The sequence below is a fragment of the Chenopodium album genome, chromosome 1 (assembly GCF_948465745.1).
Source record: "Chenopodium album chromosome 1, dcCheAlbu1.1, whole genome shotgun sequence".
Classification (NCBI taxonomy): domain Eukaryota; kingdom Viridiplantae; phylum Streptophyta; class Magnoliopsida; order Caryophyllales; family Amaranthaceae; genus Chenopodium; species Chenopodium album.
In genome coordinates this window covers 24,182,204-24,197,971 of record NC_137834.1, presented here as the reverse complement: position 1 = coordinate 24,197,971, position 15,768 = coordinate 24,182,204, and the positions used below count along the sequence as shown (strand labels likewise).

General features: G+C 35.8%; 1 protein-coding gene across 1 annotated transcript; it reads left to right on the top strand.

Moving 5' to 3' along the window:
- The first annotated feature begins 272 nt into the window (after window positions 1-272).
- LOC145629818 (uncharacterized) lies at window positions 273-1,338 on the top strand. The gene is made up of 2 exons (XM_081682154.1): window positions 273-484; window positions 615-1,338. Exons 1-2 carry the CDS (start codon window positions 273-275, stop codon window positions 1,336-1,338), a joined length of 936 nt encoding a protein of 311 aa, XP_081538280.1.
- Window positions 1,339-15,768: the final 14,430 nt, after the last annotated feature.

The following is a 15,768-nucleotide window of genomic DNA, read 5'->3' as shown; positions in this document are numbered from 1 at the left end:
TTGGTCTCAATTTTGACCTAATTCTTTGATTCTTCGATTGATTTTCTCTGTTCTTCCTTCTCTCCATTAATGGTGGGTGCAGATAGTTCTCAACCTTTGAATTCTTCTAGAATCAACTTTAACGACCCTTACTGCCTCAGCAATGGTGATAATCCTGACATGCTTCTTGGGAATCACATTTTGACTGGTTCGAACTTCCTTAATTGGGGACGAACTGTGAAGATGACGTTAATTGCAAGAAATAAGTTCTAATTGTTTATGGATCTCTTCCTATGCCTGCTACTACTTCACCTGATTATCAGAAATGGATTCGCAACGACTATATGGTAATGTCTTGGCTTCTTAATTCCATGGATAAAGTTCTTACTAAATCTTTTATGTTTGTGAATTCTTCTTCTCTATTATGGACCGAGTTGAATGAGCGATTTGGTCATACTATAGCTCATCGCATTATTGAGTTGCATCGAACTTTGTCTACGATTCAGTAGAATAATTCAACGATTGCTGAATATTTTGGTCAATTGAAGGCTGTTTGGGATCAGTTGCAGATGATTGGAGGTTTTCCTGACTACACTTGTGGTGCTATAAAGTCTTGTATATGTGGTATTTTCAAGAAAAATTTTTGAGAATGATCAACGCAATAAGTTGATGCAATTGTTGTCTGGTCTCAACAAAGATTATGATCAGACCAAGACTAATTTGCTTGGTGCTGATCCTCTTCCTCCTGTGCACAAGGTCTATTACACTTTGCAACAAATAGAGCAACATAACAGGTTGAATGTTTCTTCTACTGTGACTAGTGCATTGGCTGCTATTAAGACTTTTCCTAAGCCTGTGCTTTCTGGACGGAAAGATTTCAAGAAGCCTAAGACTGATGTCTGGTGTCAGAATTGTAAGAAGAAAGGGCATCCTATTGAGAAATGCTTTAAGATTTATGGATTTCCGGAGTGGTGGAACAAGGATAAATCAGATTCTGCTAATTCTTCTGCAAGTAATGTGGTTGCTGAGAATACTTCTGCTGTAATTCTTGGCAAAGCACCTGCTGGTGATCAGAATGTTGATCCTGTTCTTGCATATGTTGTTTACAATCAGGTGCTTCAGATGATGCAGATGAATCATGCTCGTGCACCAGAAGACTATTCATTGGATGGTTATGTGAATTTTGCTGGTATATTTTCTGCTTCTCATTGCAGTTTATCTGTTCAACATTTTGATCATGCTTCTTGGATAATGGATACTGGTGCTTCTGATCACATGGCTTCTAATTTGGCATTATTTACCACACTTAAACAACTAAAACATCCAATAAAAGTGTCTTTACCTGATGGAACTGTTTAGTTAGTCAAACACAGTGGTCTAGTCTGTCTTACTGAGTCTGTTATTCTCCAAAATGTGTTTTATATTCCAGATTTTAAACACAATCTTTTATCTATTGACAAGTTGCTTGATCACAGTCATCTTGTTGCCATTTTTGAACAAGATTCTTGTCAATTTCGGGACCCTGCATCTAAAAGAGTTGCTGCTTAGGGTACAAGACAATTAGGTTTATATACATTTTCAAGTCCAGCTAGGTCTGTCAATAGCTTATCTCTTGTTTTTGCTATTGATTCTTTGAATAATATTTCTGGCTATGTAAATAATACAATTACTGCTTTTGTAGACCCTAGTATTGATTTGTTTCATGCTAGGATAGGACACATTTCCTTAAGCCATTTAAGGCATTTGTCTGTTCCATCTATATAGGTAAAGTCAATGACACTTGTGATTTTAGTTGTGAATCTTGTGTGCTTGGTAAACATCATAAAATACCATTTGTTGTTTCTTCTTCTCATGCTTTGGCTCCTTTTGATTTGGTGCATGTTGATTTGTGGACAATCTCCGTCTGGTGCCACTTATTTCTTGACAATTTTAGATGATAATACTAGGGTGACATGGACTCATTTGTTATCATCTAAGACTCATGTTTACTCTGTCTTGGCTGGATTCTTGAAGTATGTGAATACACAGTTTGGTTTAAAGGTGAAAATGATCAGGTTTGATAATGGAACTGAGGTTTTTCAGGATGCTTGTTCAAATTTATTTTCTAATTATGAGATAGTTCAACAGAAAATTATCCCTGGTAACCCTCTGCAAAATGGTAGGGTTGAAAGGAAGCACATGCATCTTTTAGAGATTGCTAGGACTTTAAGGATTCATGTTGGGTTACCTTTTAAGTTTTGGGGTGACTGTTTGTTGGCTGCGACATATTTGATCAATATGATTCCTAGTTCTGTCTTACATTGGAAGACTCCTTTTGAGTTATTAATGGGCAAGAAACCAGATTACAACAGTGTGAGGGTGCTTGGGTGTTTATGCTATCTTGCCTTGAAGACTGGTGATAAGTTTGTTCCTAGGTCATCTAGGTGTGTTTTAATTGATTATCCATTTGGACAAAAGGGGTACAAGCTTTATGATCTCTCTTCTCATAAAGTGATTCTTAGCAGAGATGTTTACTTTGTTGAGAATACTTTTCCTTTCAAGGATAGTTCACAGTCAGTTTAGAATTCCTACATTTGTTCCTTCCTTGGTTAATCCAGCCCTGGATGCTTCTATTCCTACTTTTCCTACTTATGAGTCTTCTTATTCTTCTTTTTCTTCTTCTTCTTCTTCTTCTTCTTCTTCTTCTTCTTCTTCTTCTTCTAGTTCTTCTCTTCCTCCTTCTTTTCCATCTTCTCCTCATTCAGTTCATAATGAGTTAGATATTGAACATTCCAATTTTGATACTGTTTCTCCTCATATTTAGCCTGTTGCACAACCTGTTGTGCCTGAAGTTAGAGTTTCTTCTAGACCTGTTCAATTACCAGCTAAATACAAAGATTTTTTCATGACCAAACTAGTTCATAGAACTGTTTCTGACTCAGATTCAGTTTCTTCTGCTTTCAATGTTTATACAAAACCTTCTCTTGCAAATTTGTCTACTTCCAATTTGCATAGTCTTTCCTTAGTTCTTTTTGCCTATGAACCATCCACATATAATAAGGCAAAGCAACATCCTGAGTGGATTGAATCTATAGATAAGGAGCTTGAAGCTTTGAGTAGAATGGAACTTGAGAGTTAACATCTTTACCTCCTGATAAGAAGACCATTAGTTATAAGTAGGTTTATAAAACAAAATTTAAACCAAATGGGGAGGTGGAGAGATGCAAAGGAAGGGTGGTAGCTAGAGGTGATAAACAGGTCTCTGGAAAATACTATAAACATACTTTCAGCCTAGTTGCCAAACTTACTACTGTAAGGGCTATCTTAGCTTTGGCTGCAGTAAGAAAGTGGGATATATAGCAAATGAACATCAATAATGCTTTCTTACATGGCTTCTTAGAGGAAGAAGTCTATAAGACTACACCTCTTGGGTATACCAAGGCTAAACCTGGGGAAGTGTGCAAGTTAAAAAGGTGCATTTATGGACTTAAGCAGGCATCAAGGTGCTGGAATCAGGAGTTGACCAAGTTTTTAATTGGTTTGGGTTTTATTCAGCCCAAACAAGACTATTCAATGTTTACATTGGATAAAAATGGTTCTTTCACAGTTTTGGTTGCATATGTTGATGACTTATTAGTCACTGGTAGTGATCCTAGTGTGATTACAGACTTGAAGTCAGCCTTGCATTCTGCTTTCATAATAAAGGATTTGGGTTCTCTCAAGTATTCTTTGGGCATTGAGGTATCAAGGTCAAAATATGGTATCTTATTGAACCAAAGAAAGTACATTTTGGATTTGTTAAGGGATCAAAATATGATGGACTGCAAACCTGCTCTCTTTATTTTTCCTAAAGGTTTAAAGTTGAGTAATTTTGAAGGTGATTTGTTGGAAGATCCTGAAATTTATAGAAGATTGATTGGAAAATTGTTGTATCTCAACATGACAAGACCTGATATTTCTTATGTTGTACAACATCTTAGTCAGTTCTTAGCAGCACCAAGGGCTCCACATTTCACTGCAGCATTGAATGTTCTTAGATACTTGAAGGGAACAATTAATCAGGGGCTCTTTTATTCGGCATATTTTTCTCTTCAGTTATCTGCATATAGTGATTCAGATTAGGCAGCTTGTGATGATTCTGGTAGGTCTTTGACAGTATATTGTGTTTTTCTTGGAAGCTCCTTAGTTTCATGGAAAACTAAAAAGCAAAAAGTTATTTCTAAAAGTTTTATAGAGGCAAATTATAGGAGCATGAGTCATACTACTGATGAGATTATTTGGCTTGAAAGATTACTTGCTGAGTTACATGTTGATATTCCTACTCCTATCACTCTTCACTGTGATAATGTTTCATCACAACATATAGCTGAAATCCTTGCTTCCATGAGCGCACTAAGCATTTAAGAAGGAAACATCAGAAGCTTGATGTTTACTATGTTCGAGAGAATGTGCAGTCTGGTCTTTTGCAGCTCAAGCATGTGTCTTCTGTGCTTCAGCTTGCTGATATAATAACTAAGTCTTTAGGCTTAGATCAACATCGCACTCTAGCATCAAAGATTGGGTTAGTTCATGACATTTCTTCTCAAGAATGGTCTGGTGTTTCTTCTCCCAGACACTCTTGAAGGGGGCCGGGGGGGTGTTGAGTTATAGTGGTGCTGATGTGGCGAATTTGTTAGAGCAGTGCTGATGTGGCGAGTTAGTTACAGCTCTTCTTGGAAGCTTCCTCGAGCTTCCTCTATTAGCTTCTTGTTTTATTTGATTATAATAATAATCCTCTTTAGGCTGTAACTTAATGCTCATAATAATAATCCTCTTCTAATTTTCTCCCAAAACTTCCTCTCAATTTCTCTCTCTACTTCAAGTTTGTTTGGAAACACTAGTTATTTATTAGTATAACATATATGTGAATTGTAAATTTAGAAATTCCCTTCGTATAATTATGCATATGAAATAAATTTTATTAGTTTTAACTTGTATGTACGGTTTTCCAGTTTTTCTTTTATTTAAAAATGGTTAATATATATATATATATATATATGTAGGACTAGGTTATAATGAGAACTAGCTCTATAATCGGAACTAGGAACTCATCACAACCGTTAGATTACAAGGAAATAAACGATTCAGATCATTTAATATTTAGAATTCTGAATCATGCAATTAGCTCTACACTTTCTCTCTCCTCCGATCAATCTCTCTCCTCCATTGATGCTACTGCTTTGAGTTCTCCATTAGAGCAGTTTTTGAGCATTCTCCTCTCCATTAAAGCAGATTTCGTGCTCTTTATAATCCATTGAAGCATTAAGTTTTTTTTTTTTATTTTTTTTTGAAATCAACGAGTTTCAATATAGTTATCTATATGTGATTTTTCGTGAATTTTGTTGTTAGTAGGGTCAATTTAGGGTTCTTAATAGTGTAATTCCGGATTACCTACTAGTTTTGTATTTTCACTAATATTTGTATTTCACTAATTTTTGTTTAATTTCATCTAAATTTAAGCAAAATATTAAGTGAATGCACACCAACTGTTTGTTAAAATGCCCCTGTGAATCATATTATCACTTTATAATGTAGATAGAAACTAAGTAAAAGTAAGTCGATTATAAAGCACTGTATATAAGTTTAGTTTGGTGTGGTCATCAAAGATTCAACAGGGTACAGGGATATTATGAGCTGCTGCAGTTAATTAAGAATATGAAAGTGAGATGGAGTTCAGGCGGAGGTAAGAACAACAAGGTTTGGGGTTGAGGTGGCGAAGAAGTTGGGATATAACGAGGTAATTCTAGAAAGTGATGATCTCAAGAATATTATGAGCCCGCCTAATTTGATTTGTTTCATGTAATCAACATTAATTGATTGTGGTTGAATTGGCAGCTCAAATGGATGGATGTAACATTGCGGCCAATTGTCAAAATTGCTTAACAAAATATTTTCTCTTTAAACAAAACAATTTTCTTCTATTGTTTGATTTGTTTCCTCTTTTCATTTTTTTGAATGCCACTTGTATAATTTTGGTGATTAAATTGCATTAAAAGTAAACTAAAATTGTTTAATAGTAAATTAAATCACTTTAAAAGTACAATAATTTCTTGGTAGAAAGTGGGATTAAGTTGAGTATTTTGTTATGTGTTGTGCTAGCTTGAGGTATATGTTATGTGCATGTACATCTAGATTATTGAGAACCAAGGCTATATTGACGTGCAAATGTAGGTATTCTAAACTTTGTATTCAATCAAGTTTTAATTACCTTATTGTTGGCTTAATAAAGAATGATAAAATGCTAATATTATTAGCTTGAAGGGAGGCACTATGGGGTGTATTGTAGTAGTTCTGAAATGGCAAAGGCAAGGCTATGCTGAAATATGAGTTTTTCACGGTTTATGCATGTTCATCGCTTGATTGTAAGTCTCTTCTTTGCTCAATTAATCTGATGATCGATATTTGACAGATATTGCTGGTTTGATGGTGGTTTAGTGTATATTTGATAGTTGTGGTGTTGGATAATTGATGTTTGTTGTTGCATGATGTTTTGGGATCATAAAAATCCTTGGCAAGGCCAACAGCTGCAGCAGCAGTCTTGGCAAGGCCAGCAGCTTCAGCAGCACCCTTGGCATGTAGGGCAGCAGCTGCAGCAGCACCCTTGGCAAGGCCAGTAGCTGCAGCAGCACCCTTGGCTGGCAGGGAAGCAACTACAACAACAGCCTTGGCAGGGGCTAGCAGCTAGCAGATGTGTTGTTATTGCTCTGATTTTTGCGGTGGCATTGATGGTTGGGGGTTTGTAAGGTTTAGAGCAGGGTAGATGCTTGTGGGTTGCTGTGTGTTGGTGTCATGGTATGGTGTAGGTTATTTTTAGAGCTGTGGTGTAGGAAAAGCTGACAGTAAGATTGGGGAGAGGAGAGTGTGAAGTGTTTTTGGGCTAGATTTTTATTCTAGTAAACTAAATATTTTTTACTGCTCTGAAAGTAGAGAGTCATTGAGCTTATAATTGAGGATTGTCATAATATTTCACAATCCCTGTATAATTGAGCTAGAGTTCTTTTACTAATAAAAGTATATAGAAATTAGTTAAAGTAAATAAGATATCTCTAAAAGTAGATTGAAATTAGTTAAAGTAAACAAGATATTTCTAAATGTAGATTGAATTGAGATCAACCCTCATGAGGCCTAATATAGGATTTTTATGCTTGTGGCATGAAGGTTGCTGCCATCTTGAAGCAGAGTCTTTATGTCCATGTCACTTGACCCTAGACCCATTCCAACCCCAAGCCACTCACCTAATTCATTTCTACCTTTACCCTTAAAGTAAAGAAAAAAGAGTTTAATGTAAATAAAAAAGAATCTAAAGTGAATATAAAAAAAATGTTAAACTAAACCTATTAGCTGAAATGGCAGAGCACTATGCTGATGCATAGAGGTGTAGATTCAATTCCTACATAGGTTCTCTAAAAGTAATATGAAAACATTTTAAAGTTATTCAAGATGTATTAAAAGTAAATTAAAATAACTAAAAAGTAAATCAAATTAATTATAAATTATACAAGCAATAAATTAACTTGAAATGATAAAAGACTACGAAAACTTTGTTAAAGCACAAAAACCATACAAGTAATTGCCTTTCACATCTTACAAAATATAAAACACTCTAGAAAATGTAAAACAACATACTAAAGCTATTCAAAATATATATCTCAAAAGTAGACAAAAATGATTTAAAAGTAAAGCAAATTAGCTTTAAGGGATAAGAACAATTATTTGGTTTTTAATAATAAAGTGACTATGGTAACTTTGTTTTAGAACAAAAAACCCAAGTCATTATCTGTAGACACCCATTTGTGTCTCCCCAAAACCAAACCCGGTGATAAGTACCTTTCACGTCGAATCATAATCGAATGAAGTGAAAGTGTGGAAAGTCTAGTGCTGCGGATAGTTTTAATTTCTTTTCTCTTCTCTCTGTTTTTGAAAACCTATTTTAATAAAACATCCAATCCAGTTTGGTTGGTCCATAATAAGGGTCCATTAATAGTACAGTTAGATGGGGCTTGAAAAGACCTTTCCAACGATATATTATAAGCCCAATTCCGATGAATATTGAGGAAGTTATGGCCAAATTACTAAACTGGGCCCGGTTTGAGCCTTATATGCGGCCCAATGATCTAGAGGAGGGCCTAATATGGATTTATCATTCCTAATGAATTAGGAATGGTTTTCGTCTTCTAGATTTTTCTAGAAAGTTCTTTTCATTCCTAATTCAATTAGCATTGATAAATTGACTTTTGTTGACTTTTTGGAATTTTAATCAGAATAAAAGAGTGTTTTTAAGGAAAATACGATTTTATCATCCTGTACGGTTAAATTCTATCTGATTTTAGAAAACGCGTCAAAATCCTGATTAGCGCCTAACGCCAGCATTAGCGCGTGGCGCTAAGCTTGGCGCTTGGCGCTTGCGTTAGCGTCTGACGCTAACTCTGTTTTTTCGCGTCAGAACTCTGGCTCGATTTTATATCTTTTTGGCTGATTTTCTCTATAAATAGCCTCTTAAAAACTCCATTTTCAATCATCTACAATCATTAATTTCTTAGTTTTCTAACTCTTCTCTCTTAAAGCTAGAAGCTTTCTTTCTCTCTTTTCTGAACCACCCTTCATACAAAATTCCGCATTCACAAGACCTAGAAACACCTAGCATAGTTTGAAGTTGCATTCGCCTTAGACGTGAAAGGTTTTAATTTCTGAGGGTTTGGTCCCAAATCTCTATTTTAATTATTTAATTTAATTCTTTGGTTTTATTATTTTCCTTGAAGTTACTAACGTGTATATTTTGTTATTAGAAAGAGGTACGAGGCATCGAAGTAAGTGCTTTAATGGTTTTTATTGTTATTATGATGTAGAAATCATGCTTAGATTGTTATTATGATTCCTAGTGTTATGTTAGGGCGTTTTGATCTTCCTAGTATCATGTCTAGGGTAACTTTAATATCAAGTATGATTAAAAGTATAATGCCTTTTATGTTCTTCCTAATATTTATGATCGTTAGTATCATGTTAGGGTTAAAACTTTGATTTTTATTGCTTAATGACATGCTAGGGTTTGTTAATAATCTTGTTAGTATCATGCCTAGGATCTTGCAATTATTATGCTTTAACATGATTTATGATTATTATTATTATGATGATGATTATTATTATGATTATTATAATGTTTCTTGATTATATTTATTGTCATTGCTTGATCACACCTTTTATGCATGTTTAAAGGGAATTGGTACTTGTAATCACGCTTAATAAGATAATTAATAATCTTGTTTAGGGTTAATTTGATTATAATTCAAGTGATCGCCAATAATAGTTTATTTGTGCATTAATATTCAACCAACATAGATTAAATAGGTTTAGGTTAATCCTATTGATTGCATGTTAGTCAGAAAGCGCACATGAATACAATCAGAATAAAATAGAGGCCTATTATTAGGGCAGGTTCAATCTCTTTTAGGTTGGATTTGTACCTTCATCCCCGAACTACCAGTCATGGTTCCAGACCTATTGGAGTTGACGATCTCTTGGATCGTTAAGGGGTGTAACCTTCACCACGTGAATGGTTTACAAGTTCCTAAAACATCTAGCGTCTGGCAACAGATTTCAGCGCCTGACGCTAGATTTCAGCATCTGGCGACAGAGCCAAATCGCGGCGCCAGAGGCATTGCAGCGGCGACAGAATGCTCAACCACTAAGAGTAGTTATTTTAACCTCTTTCAGCAATTTCGGGTTCCTTGGTACGCTAGTTAGCCCCTATAAGCAATTTGACCTGATTAAGTAGTAAGCTTGATTACAATCGTAATAAGTGATCGACCTGACGAAAGATCGTCTCACTTAACTTAAAGCGCCTAAACATTGGCTCATTGCAAGACACCGATGTACTGGTTCATAAACAGCAGAGACACCGACATACTGGTTCATAAACAGCAGAGGTACCGACATAATGGTTCACAAGCATCAAAAGCGCCAACGTACTGGCATAGCGGAAGCAAAGTTCAAGCGAGCTTTAAAGATCGACAAGCGTTGGTCTTCGAAAGTTTTTCTTCGGAATATTATCGCAACAAACATTCAAGCATCAAAGCTCTTTTGTTCAAAGACGCGTGGACATTTCTTTCAAGCTCTTTTGTTCAGAGACGCGTGGACATATCATCAAAGCTCTTTTGCTCAGAGACGCGTGGACATATTATTCAAAAGCTCTATTGTTCAGAGACGCGTGGACATATCATCAAAGCTCTTTGTTCAGAGACGCGTGGACATATCATTCAAAAGCTCTTTGTTCAGAGACGCGTGGTGTACGGAATAAATTTCAAGCGTTAAACCCCTAGCTTGAACCCCACTGTGATCATACACTAAAGTACGGTGGCGTCCAAAAGGGAAGAAGATAGAGCAAAAGAGTCGCCAACAAGTTTTAGGAACTTGTAAACCGTTCACAGGGTGAAGGTTACACCCCTTAACGATCCAAGAGATCGTCAACTCCATAAGGTCTAGAACCAAATAAGATTTCGGCAATGAAGGTACAAATCCAACCTAAAAGAGATTGAACCTGCCCTAATAATAGGCCTCTACTTTATTCAGATCGTATTCATGTGCGCTTTTTGACTAACATGCAATCAATAGGATTAACCTAAACCTGTTTATCTATGTTGGTTGAATTTTAATGCACAAATAAATATATCATTGGCGATCACTTGAATTATAATAATATTAACCCTAACAAGATTATTAATTATCTTATATAAGCGTGATTACAAGTACTAATTCCCTTTAAACATGCATAAAGACGTGATCAAGCAATAACAATAAATATCAAGCAACATAAATAAAATAATAAATATCATGACAATAAAATTATAATCATCATAATAATAATAATCAAAATAATAATATAATAATAATATTCATAATCATCATAAATTATAACAATTATAATCATAATCATAATCATAATCATGTTCATGTTAATATTAAAGCATAATAATAGCAAGATCCTAGGAATGATACTAACAAGATTAATAACAAACCCTAGCATGTCACTAAGCAATAAAAATCAAATCTTTAACCCTAACATGATACTAACAATCATAAATATTAGGAAGAACATAGGAAGCATCGTAACAATCATATTTAATATTAAAATTACCCTAGACATGATACCAGGAATATCATAATAACAATATAAACATGATTTCTACATCTTAATATTAATAAAAACCATTAAATTACTTACTTTGATGCCTCGTACCTCTTTCTAATAACAAAATACACACGTTAGTAACTTCAAGGAAAATAATAAACAAACAATTAAATTAAATAATTGAAAGAGAGATTTGGGACCAAACCCTCAGAAATTAAACCTTTCACGTCTAGGGCGAAGGCAACTTCGAATATGGCTAGGTGTTTCTAGATCTTGCGAATCTGGAATTTTGTATGAAAAAGCAAGTTTTGAAAAAGAAAGAAAGAGAAAGATGAATTAATGAATGAATTGATTAGGGAAATCTTAAGGAGAATTAGCGAATGAAAACTGATTTTAGGTGAATATAGATGAATGTTGATGAGAATTGGTAAATGAAAACGGAGTTTTTTAAATACATTATTTATAGAGAAAATCAGCCAAAAAGATAAATTAACAGAATAGAGTCCTGGTGCAACTGAAACAGAGCTGGCGCCAGGCACCAACACTAGCGCCAGGCGCCAATGGCTGGCGCTAGGCGCCTGGCCTGGTTCCAGGCGCCAATGCCTGGAGTCAGGCGAAAGGCCTGTTTTTGACGCGTTTTCGAAAATCAGATAAATTTGCCGCACTGGAGGATAAAATCGTATATTTTCCTCGAAAATGCTATTTGATTTTAATTAAAACTCTGAAAAGTCAACAAAAGTCAATTTATCAATGCTAATTCAATTAGGAATGAAAAGAACCTTCTAGAAGAATTTAGAAGACTAAAACTATTCCTAATTGCATTAGGAATGATAAATCATATTAGGCCCTCCCCTAGATCATTGGGCCGCATATAAGGCTCAAACCGGGCCCAGTTTGGTAAATTGGCCATAACTTCCTCAATATTCATCGGAATTGGGCTTATAATATATCGTTGGAAAGCTCTTGTCAAGACCCATCCAACTACACTACTATTCGACCCATATCATGGACCAACCAAACTGGATTAGCTGTTTTATTAAAATAAGTTTTCAAAAACAGAGAGAAGAGAAAAGAAATTAAAACTATCCGCAACACTAAACTTTCCACACTTTCGCTTCATTCGATTATGATTCGACGTGAAAGGTACTCATCACTGGGTTTGGTTTTGGGAGACACAAATGGGTGTCTACAGAAGCCCCCACTTTGGCTGAGTTTGGAGAAACACAAGTTTCGAAAACAAAAGTCAAAGTATCGATAGGGACGGAGAATGATTCAGAACGTTCTGCGATCCTAAATCACTCTTGTAACGCCGATACCTGCAAAACTAGCGTTATTTAAAACAGATAAGAGATTTAAGAAACGCGTATCTTGCACCGTCGAGCACACGTCTCTGAAAGTAACCGATTTGCCGCTTTACTGTTGTTTGATGTCTTCCTGCAAGCTAGAGAATGCCATCTCGCTTGAAAACCGCTACGCCTGTAACTGCTTCCAAATTAGAAGATTGCTTCGCTTGAAACGATCCTCCTTCGCTATGATAATATTCCACGTCCAAGGGAATACAATCGAAGATTATTTCTCTCGAAACAATCCTCATCCGCATTGATAATATTCCGCGTCCAAGGGAATACTATCGAAAATTGCTTCTCTTGAAACAATCCTCAGTTGTTTGTGACAACTCTCCACAATCTAGGGAACGCCACCTTGCCGTTTCGATGTTCACTCGTCTCTGAACAAAGAGCTTCTTTTTGATATGTTCACGCGTCTCTAAACAAAGAGCTTCTTTTTTATATGTTCACGTGTCTCTGAACAAAGAGCTTCTTTTTTATATGACTCCAATTTCCGTTGTGATAGTCTTAAAAAAGATCACTGCTTTTTAATCCTTAATGCTGCTACGTCAGTACGTCGACGCTTTGCTGCTTGTGAACCAGTATGTCGGTGTAGACACCCATTTGTGTCTCCCCAAAACCAAACCCAGTGATGAGTACCTTTCACGTCGAATCATAATCGAATGAAACGAAAGTGTGGAAAGGTCTAGTGTTGCGGAAAGTTTTATTTCTTTTCTTTTCTCTCCTCTCTATTTTTGAAAACTTTATTTTGAGAAAACAGCCAATCCAGTTTGGTTGGTCCATGATATGGGTCCAATAGTGGTGTAGTTGGATGGGGTTTGCAAATACCTTTCCAACGATATATTATAAGCCCAATTCCGATGAATATTGAGGAAATTATTGCCAATTTACTAAACTGGGCCCGGTTTGAGTTTTAAGTACGGCCCAATGATCTAGGGGAGGGCCTAATATGATTTATCATTCCTAATGCAATTAGGAATGGTTTTGGTCTTCTAGAACATCCTAGAAGTTTTTATCATTCTTATATTAATTAGGACTCTTCAGAGTTTTAATTAGATCAAATAGCATTTTTGACTGAAATTATATTATTTTATCTTCCAGTATGGGAAAATTATCAGAATTTCGAAAACGCGTTGAAATCCGAATTGGCGTCCAACCCCAGGCCTTGGCGCCTGGAACCAGGATTGGCGCCAGACGCCAGCATTGGCGCCTGGCGCTAGCCACTGGTCCTGGCGCCAATGAGCCAGGCTGGCGCCAAGTTAGTTTTGTGATCTTCAGACTCTATTTTGATAAATTATCTTTTTTTGGATGATTTTCTCTATAAATATCGTATCGAAAACTCCGTTTTCAATCATGAAGAGTCACCAATTCTCTTTATTCATCAACATTCTTCAACATTCATCAACAATCATTAATTACCATTCATTAATTCTCTCTTCATTCATCAAGCTTTCATTCATTCTTTAGCATTCTTTCTTTCTTGCTTTTTAATACAAAATTCCGCATTCACAAGATCTTGAAACACCTAGCCATATTCGAAGTTGCCTTCGCCCTAGACGTGAAAGGTTTTAATTTCTGAGGGTTTGGTCCCAAATCTCTCTTTCAATTATTTAATTTAATTGTTTTGATTATTATTTTCCTTGAAGTTACTAACGCGTGTATTTTGTTATTAGAAAGAGGTACGAGGCATCCACGTAAGTACTTTATTGGTTTTAATTGATATTATGATGTAGATATCATGCTTAGATTGTTATTTTGATTCCTAGTATCATGTCTAGGGTAACTTATATCAAGTATGATTAAAAGTACGATGCTTCCTATATTCTTCCTAATATTTATTCATGTTAGTATCATGTTAGGGCTAAAACTTTGATTTTTATTGCTTAGCGACATGCTAGGGTTTGTTATTAATCTTGTTAGTATCATGCCTAGGATCTTGCTATTATTATTATGCTTTAATATTAACATGAACATGATTATGATTATCATGATTATAATTATTATTCATGATAATGATGATATTATTATTATGTTGCTTGATGCTTATTATTGTTATTGCTTGATCGCCTTTATTGCATGTTAAAGGGAATTGGTATTTGCAATCACGCTTAATAAGATAATTAATAATCTTGTTTAGGGTTAATTGTGATTATAATTCAAGTGATCGCCAATAATAGTTTATTTGTGCATTATATTCAACCAACATAGATTAAACAGGTTTAGGGTTAATCCTATTGATTGTATGTTAGTCAGAAAGCGCACATGAATACGAGCAGAATAAAGTAGAGGCCTATTATTAAGGCAGGTTCAATCTCTTTTAGGTGGGATTTGTACCATCATCCCCGAACCCTTATTTGGTTCATGACCTTATGGAGTTGACGATCTCTTGGATCGTTAAGGGGTGTAACCTTCACCTCGTGAACGGTTTACAAGTTCCTTAAAAACTTGTTGGCGACTCTTTTGCTCTATCTTCTTCCCTTTTGGACGCCACTGTACATTAGTGTATGATCACAGTGGGGTTCAAGCTAATGGGATTTTAAAGGCTTGAAATTATTCCCTACAGTTTTTGGCGACTCCACTGGGGAGGATTTCTATTTTAATTCCTGAATTTGTTTCGGCAATGATTTAGAATGAGTGGATGAGACTCGAAAAGTTCTAAGTATTTCATGTGCGTAATTTTGATTAACATTGTGGCATATGCATAAAAAGGTTCTCATTGGAAAGACCATCCGTAATGAGTCAAAAACATAGGATTTTACACGTAGGAAATTTGAGAAACGTCTTTCACAACTAGGACTGAAATAACACCGCGCGAAACTGGATGATTTTATTGAGCACAGAAAGCTGCTGAGGCATGTGGGAAGTAGCGTCAGGGGCCAGAGCTTGGCGCCAAACTTTTAGCCGTAGCGCCAGACGCCATTATTGGTGCCAGACGCCACAGTTTAAAGTTGGCGCCAGTCTCTGTTTGCTGGCGCCAATTTCCCCCAATACCGAGCCAGAAATATGCGTTCTAATTTCGACCGGTTTTTCGTATTGTTTTCTCGATCCTACTTCCTGATTGAATTTTTTCTCATTTTTCTGAAACCCGTATGTGTTCTACATATGGACATAACCCTCTAGGAATTCATGCTCTATCTACCTGATTGAACGCTCCTGGCAACAAAGGGTACATCTGAGAGGTTGAATTCACCAAACCATGGAAGCAAGTTTTTTTTTTTTTCTAAAAACTCGCGGTGTTCTATCCACACGCGTTAACCCTTCACGGTTAGGCTTCTACGCGGTGCATCTGAACAATTAACC

Bases quoted from the DNA above. Each gene is read 5' to 3' on its own strand.
- LOC145629818 (XM_081682154.1), top strand. From the start codon at position 273: ATGCCTGCTACTACTTCACCTGATTATCAGAAATGGATTCGCAACGAC. The intron at 485-614 runs GTAGAATAATTC...GGTATTTTCAAG, and splicing joins CGAACTTTGTCTACGATTCA to AAAAATTTTTGAGAATGATC.